The sequence below is a fragment of the Stegastes partitus genome, unplaced genomic scaffold, assembly GCF_000690725.1.
Source record: "Stegastes partitus isolate 25-593 unplaced genomic scaffold, Stegastes_partitus-1.0.2 Scaffold287, whole genome shotgun sequence".
NCBI classification, from domain to species: Eukaryota; Metazoa; Chordata; class Actinopteri; family Pomacentridae; genus Stegastes; species Stegastes partitus.
Window position 1 is genome coordinate 299,672 of NW_007578018.1, and position 15,235 is coordinate 314,906.

Sequence of the window (15,235 nt, forward strand, 5' to 3'; positions counted from 1 at the left end):
ACAGAGAGAGAGAGAGAGAGAGAGAGAGAGAGAGTGAGAGAGAGAGAGGGAGAGAGGGAGTGTGAGGGGAGAGAACACATCGCAGCAGAGATGCAGCAGGAGGTTTTCCGAGGTACGTTCTCTTGTATGCTTGCCTTCCTGAGAGACAGACAGAGAGAATAAGAGGAAGAGAGGCTGAATTCTGTTGTTTTCCTGCTTGTTTTTTTTTTTTTTTTTTTTCCCTGCTTCACTCTCCGCTTGCTGTGGCGGTGATTGCTCTGCGCGTGAAGAGGAGGAAAAAGGTTTCTATTTTACTGTGCGTGTTTTGGGGCGTGAGTGTTGGCGAGCGTGTGTGTGTATTTATGCAGTGTGCGTTTGTGGAAGTGTATTTATGTGTGCCTGTGTGCTCGGTTCGTCTGCGTGCGTGCGTGTGTGTGTGTGCCAGTAACAGGCCTCGTCTCCCTCATCCTCCCCTCTGTCGCTGGCGCACCACGCAGTTCTTTTTCAAGAGCGATGACTCGTTTCGAGATTGTGATGAAACTTTTAATTTATAGAAACCTCTTGCGTCTCTGTGATTCACTGCAGATTTTTTTTTCTTCTTTTGGAGGTTGGAGGGGGGGGGAGGCGGCGGCAGACTGCACACATCAGAGCAGGTGTTAAACATGATTTGTTTTGGGGGGTCTTAACATGGTAGGCCAGTCTTCCAGCCCTGCCTAAGAAACTTAACTAACAACATTAGAGGCAGTGTTTTGGGAGGAAAAACTTGGATGCAGGCGATGGTAAATATCTCCAGTTCTGTCAACTCATTCTGTCTCTTATATTTGATTTTTGGGCCGCCCAGTTTGTCCTCCATTTTACCAGCTTGTTGTTTTGCTGGAGGTTCGTCTCACGTAGAGCAGCAGAGGGCATATTGATGTCCCCTAACCCTGTTGTTGCTGCCCTAAGCCTTACTTTTTTTTTTTTTTTTCTTTTTCCCCAAAACAACAGAGCATCTGCTGCCAACTACTCTGCATTCCTGGTTTCCATGGATGCCAAGCCAAGCCCCTGTGCTCAATGTATGGAAAATATGATCCACACTGCCACAGGGGTAGGGGTCATAGGTCAGACAATAGGAAGTGTGGCTTCTCGCTGCTCTGTGATGTCAAAATAGATGATGTTGTCATATACGCGGTGGCCTTTTAAATGATATGCCTTTGGGCCTTTTTCTGTTCTAGACGCAAAAGTGCTGTGATGTAGTTGTTGCCATTTTTGAGTTGGCTGCTGGCTGTGTTTACTATTTATTTATTTCTTTTTTTTTCAAATGCCACAAACATAAAGGATGTGGACGCGTTCAGGAAACCGATGTAGCACATTCTGCTCCTTTCCCCCAGCCAGACTTGTACCTTGCAGTTAATCGTAACTATTATAACATGCCGTTCTTGCACAGCCTTGCTAATGCATTAAAACATTTTCTTGGTTGTTTGAGACTCCAGTAGGGCTTTCACACCCCCTTCAGCAGGGAGTGCCCATGAAATTGAAAATGATTTTGGGGAAATTACCTCAAAAAGGTCACTGGTATAGCGCTGGCGCTCTCCAGGGGTGCTTTTTTTGGTCTTACTGTTTCCTAATGCCTCCAATGATTCTGTTGCAGTGAGCAGAATTATGGGAATTACGTGCTGGGCTGAGAGCTAACAGAGCATGGAGAGCACGGCGTTTCAGACATGGGCAGGCTTGCTAGTGCGTGGAGTGGCATTCGAAAACACCACGACTGAACAGTTTACACATGGGGTGGGAGCACGCAGTCAGTCACGCTGAGGGGGATCTGAAAGACAAGCAAACCATAAAATGTGAACATGGGATGAATGTGTTTGAAGTTATCCCTGCCTCCCCTGCTCACACCACCACAACTACCACAACCACTCCCCGACCCATACCAACTTCCCCTTACCTCCTCCCTCCTTCCCTCCCTCTGTCCCATCTGGCTGGCTCCATGCTCTCTTGGCCGGGGGGTTGTGAAGAGTTCAGTAGCTGTTCTTGCTAACGATGTCCCCCCCACCCACCCACACACAACCTCATGCACACACACACACACTTGTCTTTACAGACCAACTGCTGCTTCGATAGTTGGGCCCCTCTGGCTGCCCCTCACTGGGGAGAAAGCCCAACCAACACCTTCCTCTTCCCACATGCTCCTCGCCGCTGGCTCACCGGCTGGAACACCGAGGCCCCCCACATTCCACCTTGCAGGCACTCCCCTTAACCCCTCACGCATACAAATACACACACACACACACACACACCATGACAACATCATTCCTTTAAGTACTATTAACAATCAACAACTTGGATGCTGAGTAAAATGTTACTCCCTGAATACAGTGATGTTACTGAAAAAATAATGCAAAGATCTCAAATTAGAGACCAACTTCCTGGTTCAGCATCGACCCTCTGTACTTAAGGTGGTTGTGTACTCCGTCAGCTTACTGTAGCTTTGTGAAGACACAAGTTTTCTTTGCAATACTTCAACATCAACATTTTAGATGTATTCGCAGTCAGTTTCACCTCAGAATCAAGTGGTTTAGAGCGTCTCTTAACTGCTGGCCATTTAGAAGCTGTTTGATTATCTGGCGACCTGTATTCCTCTCACTGTAAAATTCTCAGCAGCTACTTTGTGTGATACAGAAACTGTATATAAAAGATAGATGTAGCCTCCAGGTGTGAAAAGGAAAGCCAGTGTGGAAGTGCCTTGAACCTTTATTATTTCTAACGGCCGGCAGGGAGAAGTTGTAAAGAAGTCAGATTGTACACAAGTCTATGACAAAAAGACCCTACTTCTCACTTGATTTATTAGTTTAGTAATCATTTTTCTAATGACTTTATGCTCACAGTTTATATCCTCAAGTTTCCTTTAATACATTATTATGGTTTGTTTGTTTTTTTAAAGTAAATTTTGGTTCCATTTTGAGTAAAATAGGCAATAAAGCAGCACATGGCTACCTTGGGATCGCTATTGCATTAAAAAAAAAACAAATACAACACTTGAGGCTTCAAAACAGTAGTACACAAACCGATGTGATGTCACTGTGGCTGCATCCACCATTCCTTGAATATACAGTTTATGGTTGAGTACAACGACAGCCGAAACTATTTTTAAAAAATTAAATGAAATCAAGTTGTAATCAAACAGAATAGTGGTGAGAAATGGCTAGACTGCTGGGATCAGGAGAGGTGACCTAGTTATCTTTGTTTTTAGCTCTACTGTGTTTTAGGAAATTTTAAGGAGGTTTAGGTTTAATGTAAGTGTTTAGAATATTTTAAATGCCACATTAAAACAGAGCTATAACTTTAGATTTCTTAGGATCAGACCTGATACAAGAGAAAGAGTTGAAACGGTTTGTCTTAGTTTCCTCTTTGAACAGCATAAAACTCGTGGTTTGATATTTGAGATTTTTTTTCTTAAGATGTGAGAAAAAAAAAATAAGTGTGGTTACCGAGCAGTTATTTGTCTATCTGCACAAGTACCAGTTTTAGCGAGGAATAAACAGATTGCTCAATGTCTGGTTCAAGGCCTTGAGCTTATGTACCAGCCAAACTCCTCTGCTGTCCTGCCTTATGTTATGCAAGGCCACTTTAACGGTGATGTTACTACTTACTCATTATCCGTTTAAATTCGGTAGATTATGAAGTAATGGCTTCCGTGGTCATCTGCGTTTTTCGGATGCTGACGGGAAAGTCGAATAGCAGAGCTTCATTTTTGAGTTAGGATTATTGATTAATAGTTAATTTGTTTGGACTGCTCTGCAATTTTGTGCTATTTACTAATGTTTTAAAAATATCCAGACGAAATTCTCAGAATCAAAAGCAGACAGTGTTTACTTTTTTCCTCACAGTTGTCATTTAATGTGGAATGGAATCAGTGCAGGCTGAGAGTATGCCTTTGTCCCCACAAGCCTCTGTTGCATATCATATGAAAGCTCGTGCATTTGGTACAATGTGCTTTATGTTTACATAAGTCTAGTTTGTAATTTGTGCTGCACCAGCTCAGCACCTGTTCATGCTATGCGGTTTTGTAGTGCCACAAGTGTAAATAGACGAACACTTCATAGGCCAACCAACATGTTTATTTGTGCCGAACATCCTGTTGCAGAAAGGTGTGGGAACAGGGTTGCTGTTTATTTTGATTTTGCTTTAGGGTCCTCATGGTCACATTTATATGTGCGTCTGTGAGTTGTGGAAAAGGATGTATACGTGCGGATGTGTGTGTCCGCTCATCTGCACAAATAACGGTTTATTTTTTGCATGCACTAGGGAAATTCAGCGCATTTGAAGCTCGCTAAAAATCCGTCTCGGAGTCAGACGGCGTGTCGTGCAGGCTCTGCTTGTACAGCGGCTGTGTGCGTCACAGGGAGATAAAGAAAAAAGAGCGAGGGGGCGTCATACGCATTTTCCTGTCCATGGCACAGGCATCAGATGAGATGGTGAAATTTTTAGCCTTAGCGCCGTCGCTCAATGTGTCCGCCCACTTGTAGCAGCCTGCCGCTTGCAATAAGGGATTTCCTGTGCAACATCTATCGCTCAGCAAATTTGAGTGACAATAAAGGCCTGCTTCGATTCATAGCAGGTGAAGCAGGATTGTTCCGTTTTAGACGTACATCTTGAATAGGCATGGTTTGGTTTATTGTGCCTGCACAACACAAAAGTATGGGCCACCGCTTGCTCCGTTAATACAAAAAAAACACCACTGTTTTTCTTTTGTTGACTACATCATTCCAGCTGCAGCCCAGTGTCAGGCTGTGTTGCACTCAGGTTCACCTTTTGGTTTTGAATATCATTTACAAGTGGGCCCTTCCATGTTGCCTGCAGGCTTGTAAGAGTGTATGTACAGTGCATGTATGTGAGTGTGTGTCAGCGTTTGCCTGGGTTCCTGTCTGTCTGACAGTGCAGTATGTCTGACTGTTCCTTTTTAAATGCACCCCCTCTCCTCACCCCCATCTCTTGTTCTCTTCCTAACCCTCACTCTCTTTCTCTTTTTTTTTCTGTCACCCCTTCACTCTCCCTCATCCTCACCCTCTTTCTCCTTCTCTCGCTCTCTCTCTCTCCCTCCTCTTCCCTCTGCAATAACAGTGCTGACCTAGTTTCTGCCTGTTCAGGGCTGCCTGTGGAATTTTACAGCGGCCTGCCTTCCTGGCTGCTTTGCTGCTCGAAATCGAAGGCAGAAAAGCATGACTGAGGATTTTTCTTCTCGTCGCATCATTATGGCCTTATACTGTCTCCGTTCTTCTCCCCAATCTGCAGACTTTAACAAAGAGACCCATTTTAAATGTGTGATAATAGCAAACTAACTATAGCATGTAAATCTCCGGCTTTCTTATGTATGGCAAATTGCAGCAGCTCTGCATCCGCCGCCATCGCAGCCGAATTAGAATGGAAATGAGAATAGGCTGTCGCTCATCTTCTACAGCTTAGCTGGGATTGTACCGGATGCAGAAGGCGGAAAAACACCATTTCTCTCTGCACATGCATGCAATCTCCTTCCCTTCTCCCTTCATTCCTTCCCCCCGCCTTCACAAATAAATGGTTAGAGTCTTGCCTGGCAAATACTCGCCACTGCCAGGAATGGCTAACAAGGCTCTTGCTCAAATAGCAAGAGAGCGGGACTATTTTTATGTGCGTTGAGGCAACGGATCTAAGTCAGCACTCTATTCTGAGGGAATCTTGATTAAATCTGAACGCCTTCCAATTAGGCATAGGGAATGTTGTGTCACAGCCGAGAGAGATGGATCTCCGGAATGCGTTTCTGAAAGCTTGGCTGTGGCACGCTGAAATCTAAACCAGCACTGCCGCAGATTCATTCCTTCCCCCTGCCCTCTCCCTCCTTTCGCTCACCATTCCTAGCTGAGCAGTTCAGTATTGCTGGAGCAATTTCTTTTCTTTGCTTTTTCTCATTAGCGTTCCTTCAGCATCATGATTGCTTTTTCAAAAGTTTTGGGTGTAATGTTATTTATTTACTTTATCTCCATATAAATGTACATTCACATTTAGCGTAGGATATTCATATTGTTAATACCCTCTCTCTGTTTTTCTTTTAGATTTCGGGGGCTGGTCATGGTGTCCAGTGAGAAGGTGTGGGACCCCCTCCAAGCGGGCCTTATTAAGCCACGTCTAAGTGAACAACGGCTGGCTCCTGGGCTACCTCCCTTCTGCAACCCCACACATAGTGCAGCTAAGGACAACACATTCTACAAAAGTCAGCGGTTGTCATCCTTGTCTTCCCTGCCACTGTCATTAGCGGCTCGAAACACCCTTCAACCACTTGGAGCCTCTTCACCGTTACATCCACGTGTCAATTTGTACAGCTCAAGCAAGATTGAAGGACTACACAAACCTGTCCACCGACTTGGTGTTCCCTCTCACTCCAGAGAAGAGGAGGAGAAAGGGGAAGCTGAGCAGTTGGAGATGAAGGGTAAAAGGCTGGGAGGCCGGGCAGAGGCCACAATGGAGGACAGGCTGGAGGATATGGGTGATGGACCTAAAAATGCAAAAATCACCCTTAGCTTCCCGCTAAGTGCAGCCCCCCTCCCAACCTCTCTGACGTCGCCAAACCACTGTCACAGCTCTGCTTCGTCCTCCCCTTCCCCCCACCGACGGCGACCGTCCTCCAAGAACTCGGACAAGGGGTCGCTGTGGAAACTGGATGCTACCATGGATGTAAAGCATAGACCTTTTAAGCCCCCCAGACACGACAGCTCTCCGTCCTCATCACCTTCCTCCTCCTCATCTCCTATGACTGCTCACGCACTTATTAGGAAGGATATAAAATCTCCACCTCCACTGAAGTGCTCCAAACTCAATTCAGAGACTCAGTTTCACAGGTCTCCCCCGAGATCCTCTAGTGGGTCTTTAGGGGGCTGTTATGGGGGAGATGGATGGGATGAGAGGCACAGGGTGGCCAACGGTACAGCCTCACCCTCTCAAACGGCCCAGATCCTCTTCAGTCTGGGCACGTCAGCCTTTCAGAGAGGTGGGGATGCAGAGAGGAGAGAGAAAATAACGGGACGACCAGCTGGGAAAGTGGGAAGCCCTCATGGACCAAGCCTTCACCCACCCACCCTGCATCTTCCTCCCCCCTTACCACCACCACCTCCTCCCCCTTCCGAGGGTCTGACTGCACCCCCTCACTCGTCATCCTATTCTCCTACTGACAGCCTGAAGCCCGAGCTGATTTGCGGGGTGTGCCATCGGCTTTTTAGCTCGGCTTCCTCCCTAACGGTCCACATGCGGCTGCATCGTGGCAGCCGCGCCCTCAGTTGCCGATATTGTGGCAAAGTCTTCATCCACAGCAAGAGACTGCAATCCCATGAGGCCTCCTGCAGGGTGCCAGGGCTGCCCTCTAACAGCCTGCGCCCTCCTTCTCTCACTGTGCAGCCAAAGGAGGAGCCGCTGGAGGAGGGCGAAGTGAGAGTGGAGGGGGGAGTGATTGTGGGAGAAACAGACATCAGTAAGGCGCGGCCGGGGAAGAAAGCGCGGAGCCTCCTGGCGCGTATCCAAGGTGATGATGCAGCAGGCGCAGAGCTACTGGCGGGTGATGAGAACCATTTTGTGAAGGTGGTAGATGGCAATGTCATTTACTTCTGCTCTGTGTGTGAGCGCTCCTACATGACTCTATCCAGCCTGAAGCGTCACTCTAATGTGCACTCATGGCGCCGCAAATATCCATGTCATTATTGCGACAAGGTCTTTGCCCTGGCTGAGTACCGCACAAAGCACGAGGTGTGGCACACAGGAGAGCGACGATACCAGTGCATCTTCTGCTGGGATGCCTTTGCCACCTACTACAATCTCAAAACACACCAGAAGACCATTCATGGGATTAATCCCAGCCTCATCTCCAGTGAAAAGACAGCTAACGGAGGTTATAAGCAGAAAGCCAATGCCCTCAAGCTGTACCGCCTTCTTCCCATGCGCTCCCAGAAGAGACCCTACAAGACCTACAGTGACAGTTTGCATAATGGCCTGTTATTGCCACCAACTGAAACATCTTCCCTCTCCCTGCCCGGCCTGGGCTGTGCTCTGGGCCCTGGGGACTTACAAAGCCTCATTGGTGGGGCCCACCCTCAGAGTGTAAAGCCTGACCCAGATGCCTTCCCTGACGGCTTCCCTGTTTCTGTGACTGCTGAGCACACGGACCTTTCTGCACTAACACCCCTCCCCCAGTCGGATGTGCCCCAAGTTAGAAAACACGAGAGTGAGGCCCTAGAGTCAGAGCAGGGGAGAGGTAGTGGCAGCTTCAAAATGTCTAATGGCAGCAAAACCAAAACTCTCAAGACGAGTAGAAATCCAGAAACGAGCATGCCTTCTGTGATAACATATGGCCATACAAAACCCTCCGTCATAGTTCATGGAACAGCAATGTCATCCTCTGTCATTGTGCATAGCAACCAGGTCATCCCTGGAAGTGAAAAAAGCCCAGTGAACAGCCCGCCCCCTGAAACCAGTAACAGTCAGACGTCACTGAAGGGCAGCCCTCGGCCTATCAAAAAGCAAAGGGATAGTATAGATAATCATCGAAAAAGATCACGAGACAGTTCAGATACCACAGAGGAGGGCTCAAGAAGCAGACAGGATGCAGAGACAAGCAGATTATTTCACAAATCACGCAAATCCCACAGCAAGAATGACATCTCTAACACAAAGCAGCTCTCAGGATCTGGAGGGTCACAGGTCAAAGAGGCAGGGCCACTGTGCCAGATTACTGTACGCATCGGCGAGGAGGCCATAGTGAAGCGCAGCATCTCTGAGACAGACCTTAGGAGAGACAAGAGCCTTTCTCCTCCCAAAACCAAACGGAGTGAAACGTCATCTGTGCGGGACACCAAGGAACAACGCCACTCTCACTCCCACCACCATCACCATAAACACCGCCTCCAAAGTAGAGCAAGCCTGGAAGCTGAGGGGGATAAGGAAGGAGAAAACTGTGAGGAGGAGGAGGAGGAGGAGGAGGAGGAGGTCAGAAAAAAGAGCTCTAAATCCCCCGATGAAGTTAGGGAGTACTACTTTCGTCGGGAGGTGCGTGAGCAGGACAGTGACCACGATATGGAGGATAATCTATGGCGACCTTACTACTCCTACAAGCCTAAGAGAAAGGCCCAAGCACATCTACAGAGGGTAAAGAGCTGGCAGAGGAAACTGAAATATAAGCGTTCCATCCGGCTGAAGAGGAGGGCAGAGAGACTGAAGAACCCTGCGAATAAAGAGACAGAGAAATCACAGGACGAAGACGAGGATAGGACAACTGAGGAGGCCGAACAACTGTCAAAAGCTAAGAGAAATGAGGGAGAAGTGAAAAAGAAAGGTTATCTCTCTGCCCCTTTAAAGGAGAAAAATAAAGATGCAGAACAGCAGGTTAAGGAGGCCCGTCATGAGGTTTCCACCCCTCCTCTTAACTCTCCAAAGTCTCCTCTGTCTACCTCAGTGGCTCCTACAGGAATAAAGAGGCGGCCTTGGACTAATGGGAATGCAGCAGAGTGTGGTACTTGTGGCCGCTGGTTCTCAAGCCCCAGGAAGCGAGACAAACACGAGCTGAGCCATCTGCTGGAGTTTGTTTGCCTCCTCTGTCGAGCCACTTTTCCCTCAAGGGATAAGTTGGAAGACCACCAGAGAGCCCAGCATCCCAAGCCTACAGAGACACCTGCTGTGCCCCCTAAAGTTGGTGAACAAGTTGAAGTCAAATCTGTGTCAGAGATCGCAAAGTATGATGAAGATAAGGGAGGACAAGCAGGCTTGGGAGGGAGCAATTGTAGTCCGACTCGCCTCAGCAGAAGAGCATTATCACGGCACACCTGCCCACAGTGTCACAAGGTATGCAAGACATCATCAGCACTAACTCGCCATATTCGACGCCACGAGTTAAGCAGTTCTCCAGAGAGAGAAAAGGAAGATAAAGACTCCGAGCCAAAAACTTTAGAGACAGTTGTTAACACTCTCAGCACAGACCTAGAAACTGAAAAAGGACAGGTTCCCAGTGCTCTCTCTGTTTCAGTCATTAGCTATTCAACGCCAGAGCCGCCCAGTAGCGGTGAGTGTTTGGCATCACAGCAGCATGAAGACCATCTCAGTGAACTCACAGATGAACATCAAATGTCTGAATCCGGTCACAAAGCCGAACTGAGAGAGCGCACGCTTTCAGCTCCAGACAGAGAGCACAGACCGCACATTGCAAACCCTTCATCAGAAAGCCCAATTAACCTTACCCCCACTAAACACGAATTCACGCCTGCCACGCCGTCTGCTCTCCAGAGTGTGCTAGTCATGAATGGGCCAGAATGTCTCGACTACCGTACCCCCAGCAAAAAGAACTTAGACAGCCAAATCCACAGAATACCCAGTCCTCTGCACATCGTGGCATCCACCAACAGCTCTCCAAATGTGTCCATGACATCACAGACCAGAATAACCACTGCTGCTCCTCTTGTTTCCATGACAACAACTCCCAGCTCTGAGGGGGGATTTATGAAACGGGATGGGGTCATTATGGACAGAGAGAGGCAAGGTGGGAGTGGCAGATTTATACACGCAGGTTACAGGGAACCACCTCGGGTCCAAGATCTGAGAGTCCAATCCATGTCCAGAAGTCCCTCTCCCAATGAAGCACAAGACCTGACCATGTCGTCTATACTAGCTAGAGAGAGGGAAATAGAGAGGCAGAGAGAGAAAGAGAGGGAGCTGGAGAGACAGAGAGAGCAGGAGAGGGAGAAAGAAATTGCAAAAGAAAGAGAGAAAGAGCTAGAGAGGGCCCAGCAAATCAGTAGAGTTCCTCACGCCCCAGAGGACCAGATTGTGCTCTTGGTTCCTAAAGAGGAGCCCTTGAGCCCTGTACCGTCTCCCCAACATATCCCCACTCAAACCACTATGAATGGACCCTCTTCACACAGGCACACTCCCAAGTCCCCCTGCCGGTCCCCCTCAACTATTGGACTGTTAGCTCAAGCCAACCGCCAGGTTCACTCCAGTCCACAAGGACTAGAAAGGCTCACGCTGCCCACTGGAGCAGCTGGTGCCGGCGACCGCCCCTCTGCCCACGCTCTGCTTCTGCCCCGAGCCCCACAGCCACCTGAGCCAGAGCACCAGGACAATGTTTCTTCCAGAGATTCCCAGCCAGGGGATGCCACTCCAGTGGGCTACTCTTCCCAGGATTACCCTCTACCCCTTATTGTGCCGGACACCTATCGCTCTGGTAAGAAGCAGGAGGAAAACCTGCTCATGTCCTCCTATCCCCCTGGAGCTCTTCCCTTTGGCCCACTGGGAAAAGTGATGGTCCCTAATGGCGGGGATCTGGCCAAGCTGCCGTTCTATTCGGATCCTTACCAGCTGTTCTATGGGCCCCAGCTCCTGGCCTACCCCTATAACTTGGCAGCACTTCCTGTGGCTCTGAATATGATGGCACCTGGGGGAGACAAGGTGGAGCCTCTGCCGTTCCTCCCTGCTATCTTCAACTACGCAGCTACTGCTGGGCCCTACATGGGTGCAGCCCCTCACCCCCTTGTGGCAAATCCCAGCCTTTACAGCAGCAGCAGCGGCAGCAGCAAAAAGCAACGAGACAGCAGCAGCAGCAAACCATAGAACACCGAACACTACAAGGAATATATTTCAAAGGGGACAGCCTCATCTGTTTAGGCTGGGAGTGGGAGGGGTGCGTGCTCACTGGGTCACTGAGTACTCTTGCACAGTACACCTGCCTCTCTTTTATTCAATACAGATCAGAGCTAGGCATTAAAGGAGTAGGTGTGAAGGGAGGAGAAGGAGCAAAGAAACAGGGAGGAGAGGCTGATATTATTGTGACGTATCATCACTCCCCTATCTTTACTCCTGCTCACCTTCCTCTGTGTCTCTCCTGTCTGCCTGTAGTGTGTTGTAGTTCTAGAGCTTGATTAATCTTCCTCTTTGACTCATTATATTATCTATAATATAAGAATAAGAACTGCTAACAGGGTGTGTGTTATGTGAAAAATTAGTTCAGTCTACTTCCCTTTATAGTCACCGCATAACGAGGATAAACGCTCTTCAGGGAAGGCATGTGTGGGAAAGGATAAGGGATGAGACAGAGGAGTCCATACGCGACACGTTCGGAGCATTAAGCAACTCAAACCTTGTGTATTTTTGTATGAACGAGTGAGAACACAGGAGAAGCCTGTTGTTAAACTGTCCATGAAAGTTATATATGAGCATGTACATGCACATGTATGTACGGATTTGTGCATGCAGAGTTGGGCTTAAGCAGGTATTACTGCATATGTGTGAAAGTGTGTGTGTCACTGTGTGTGTGTGCGAGAGCGATGGAATATGAATGACTAGATCATTCCGTGCGTATGAGGCGCACACAGCATTCCTACTCTATTTGGAATCGCTACTGTAGGTCAATGTGTAGAAGTGCATTTAGAAGTGATTCATCATATCCAAATCATTAAGAAGTTAAGCTATGGCTGGATGTTAGTGTATGACAATGACAGATCATCTGAGCTTCGAAAGTCTCAACAAGCCTTGTGAATTTGCGGCCAGATGACGCTGTAGGATCTGTAACCTGTATAGCATTCACCATAGTTTATACCTTATGTGCACAAAATAGAAAAGTAGTGGTCACTTAAAGGGGACACTTGTAGCTGCTTCGGAAATGTAGCTGGCCACTGGGTAAGAATTCAAGGCTGGTAGACCATTGCACTTCCGTTTTTCATCTCAATTCCTTCACGTTACAAAAAAAAAAAAAAAAAAAGAGAAAAAAAAGGAAAAGAATAAAAAACCAGTCAGCCTTCATCTTGTGTAGCTTTTTCCTCTTTGAGTGGAAGACGAAAAGGCTCTATTTCCTAAGCCAAGAAGAAGAAAGCAACAGCAAAGAAGGAAAAAAGAAAAATGGATTCAGGGTATTGTGTTATTTCTGGATAGGAAAGAGAAATATATGGGCACAAAACTGTTGGACTCTGAATCAGAGGGGCCCCCACAGAAATGACGCCGGGGCCTAAAAATGTTGTCCTGCTCCACAACTGAGAGGGAAATTGGAAAAAGTGTGAACTATTTCCCTTCCTGCCCTGTGTCATTTACCAAGAGGTTAGGAGAAAGGCTGAGCTTAGCAGCCAAAGCGGTGGCCGAAACTCTCCAGTCGCCCTCCTGGGGGGGCTTTTTTTTTTTTTTTTTTTTTTTTTGTTATGTGTAATGTTATCTCTATATGTTTGTTCTGTTTAAACTATGTTGTTGTTTATGTTGTTTAGCCCTCTTACCAGATGGAAGTGGCTTCAGTGAAAAAGAGGGAGTAAACTTAAAAATATGAATGTAAATTTAGTCATGAGGTTAATGAAGTACAGCTGCATTAATGATAGAGTTGGTTTCAGTTCCTTTTTTTTTTTTTTTTTTTTCTGTTTTGACACAAATAACCTGTTAAAGAACCGTATAACGTCTGGTATGCATATATACAGTAGTCCTAGGACCACGTCAGTAAACTTGGGTTCTGTATCCACAAACGCATGAGCAACACTTGCTTCCTAACCGTTTATATCCTCAGCAGATCTGGCATTGTGCACACAGCTTTTGTTTCTTTTTTTTTTTAATTTCATTTTCTGGCTTTTTAATCTCCTATGTCTCTGTTAATACTTTTTTTTTTTTTTTTTAAATGACTATCTTGGAAAAAAATCCATTTTTTTTTTTGCTGTCACATTTACACCTCACAGTCACTATCTCGGAGCTGTTTAATTCTCCCTCTCTCTCCCCCTCAAGCATACACTCGCTCGCTGCAGCTCTCCCGAACGAGACGCATACCTTTCATTGTGTGTGCATGCGTGTGATGGTACCGGGGCCGCCTTTTCGGTTTAGGCAGGAGTGTTAAAACACAAGTGTGACCGACTGCAGGGGGGGTGCACAGGCGTCCCCTTGGGTGTGGTTACAAGCCTTTTTTATTTTCTTTTTTTTGTGTGTGTGTGTGTTTGGTGTTTCGTGTATGAGAGTTGAGCGACTGTGTGAATAAGAAAACCAAAATAAATCTGCCTAAGCAGCATATCCCTTGGCAGTATATGGGCCACCTGTATTTTTTTTTTTGTTTGTTTTTTTGTTTTTGACACTTTTCTGTGGGTTAGTTTCAGTGTAATAAAGCCTTGCTGTCTCCAATACACTATCTCAAGCCATTCCTTGTAGATGGACATGTTTGTGTTTTTGGACCATTTCTTATGCCATAGTTTGCCATCATGGTTATCATACAGACCAAAAGCATGCAAAATCGACGTATTGTAGTGACTGGACTGGAATCTGGTGGTAATATACAACTATTTACTGTATGTTTTAGTTTAAATGAATGTGCCTCTGCTTTGATATTTAAATAATTATCTATAGTAAGATGTGGATCTGCCAGATTTCAACTGTTAAGATGCCTTGTTATGGCATAAGAAATTTGAATAGTAAACATTTTTCTTGAGAAACGACATTTATGATTTGGAGATAGATTTCATGGCTTTGTTTGCTATGAAGCTGTTCATAGACGTAGGAGTGTGGCTAAACTGTTTTGGTATCGTGTACATGTCTAGGGTAATACTGTGCCATATAGAGCCCACAAAAATATGTTAATGTTATTTTTAAAAGATGTTTTAATGTTGCCTGATGACTTTGTCTTTAGATTTGATACAAAGGCTTGTAGCCACAGCTCTCCCAAAGTCTGTAGTCTCCTTTCCCAACATCCTTCTTGTCTCTCTCTCTCTCTTTCTCTCTCTCTCTCTCTCTCTCTCTCCCCCCTCGTTTCCGTCTCCCTTTCTTTCTCTTTGCTGCAATCAAACAAAATAAAGTATTAACCTGATGACCCAATGAAATCAGCTCTAGTCTGGTCTTAAGTTTTGTTTTTAACCACTTAAACTAGAGTTCTTAATATGAACTAATAGTCTGTTGTTAATGTAGTGAATCATTCATTGATTTGGTTTGGACCAGCTGCCATACTAGTAAAATAGTGTACTTTCCAATATTGTTTGTTGGAAAAGTAAGATCGCTGTCACTGTGTTGAATCAGAATCAATTTATTTCAAGATTGACCATTAGTTTCTACATAGAACACCAATCAAAAGATAAATAAGAATTACAAACTGCAGGGAGCTGGCATCGCTCCAGCCTGCAGCATGAAAACAGAAAGCTGCATTTTTTATTTTTGTAAAAAGAAAGAAAAAAAAACCCAAAAAACAACGGGAAAAAAATGGGACAGTATTCCCACAATGACTCATATTTGTAATCATGTGAAATTATTGGGAAATATTCAT

General features: G+C 46.3%; 1 protein-coding gene across 3 annotated transcripts; it reads left to right on the top strand.

Annotated features, from left to right (window-relative positions):
* On the top strand, positions 1–14,801 carry zbtb4 (zinc finger and BTB domain containing 4). Of its 3 annotated transcripts, none has more exons than XM_008282822.1 (2): positions 1–112; positions 6,048–14,801. In XM_008282822.1, exon 2 carries the CDS (start codon positions 6,064–6,066, stop codon positions 11,575–11,577), a length of 5,514 nt encoding a protein of 1,837 aa, XP_008281044.1. In that variant the 5' UTR covers positions 1–112; positions 6,048–6,063; the 3' UTR covers positions 11,578–14,801. The 3 variants fall into 3 exon arrangements, with proteins under 3 accessions (XP_008281044.1, XP_008281045.1, XP_008281046.1); XM_008282823.1 differs by lacking the exon at positions 1–112 and adding an exon at positions 184–281; XM_008282824.1 differs by lacking the exon at positions 1–112 and adding an exon at positions 191–295.
* The last annotated feature ends 434 nt before the right edge of the window (positions 14,802–15,235 follow it).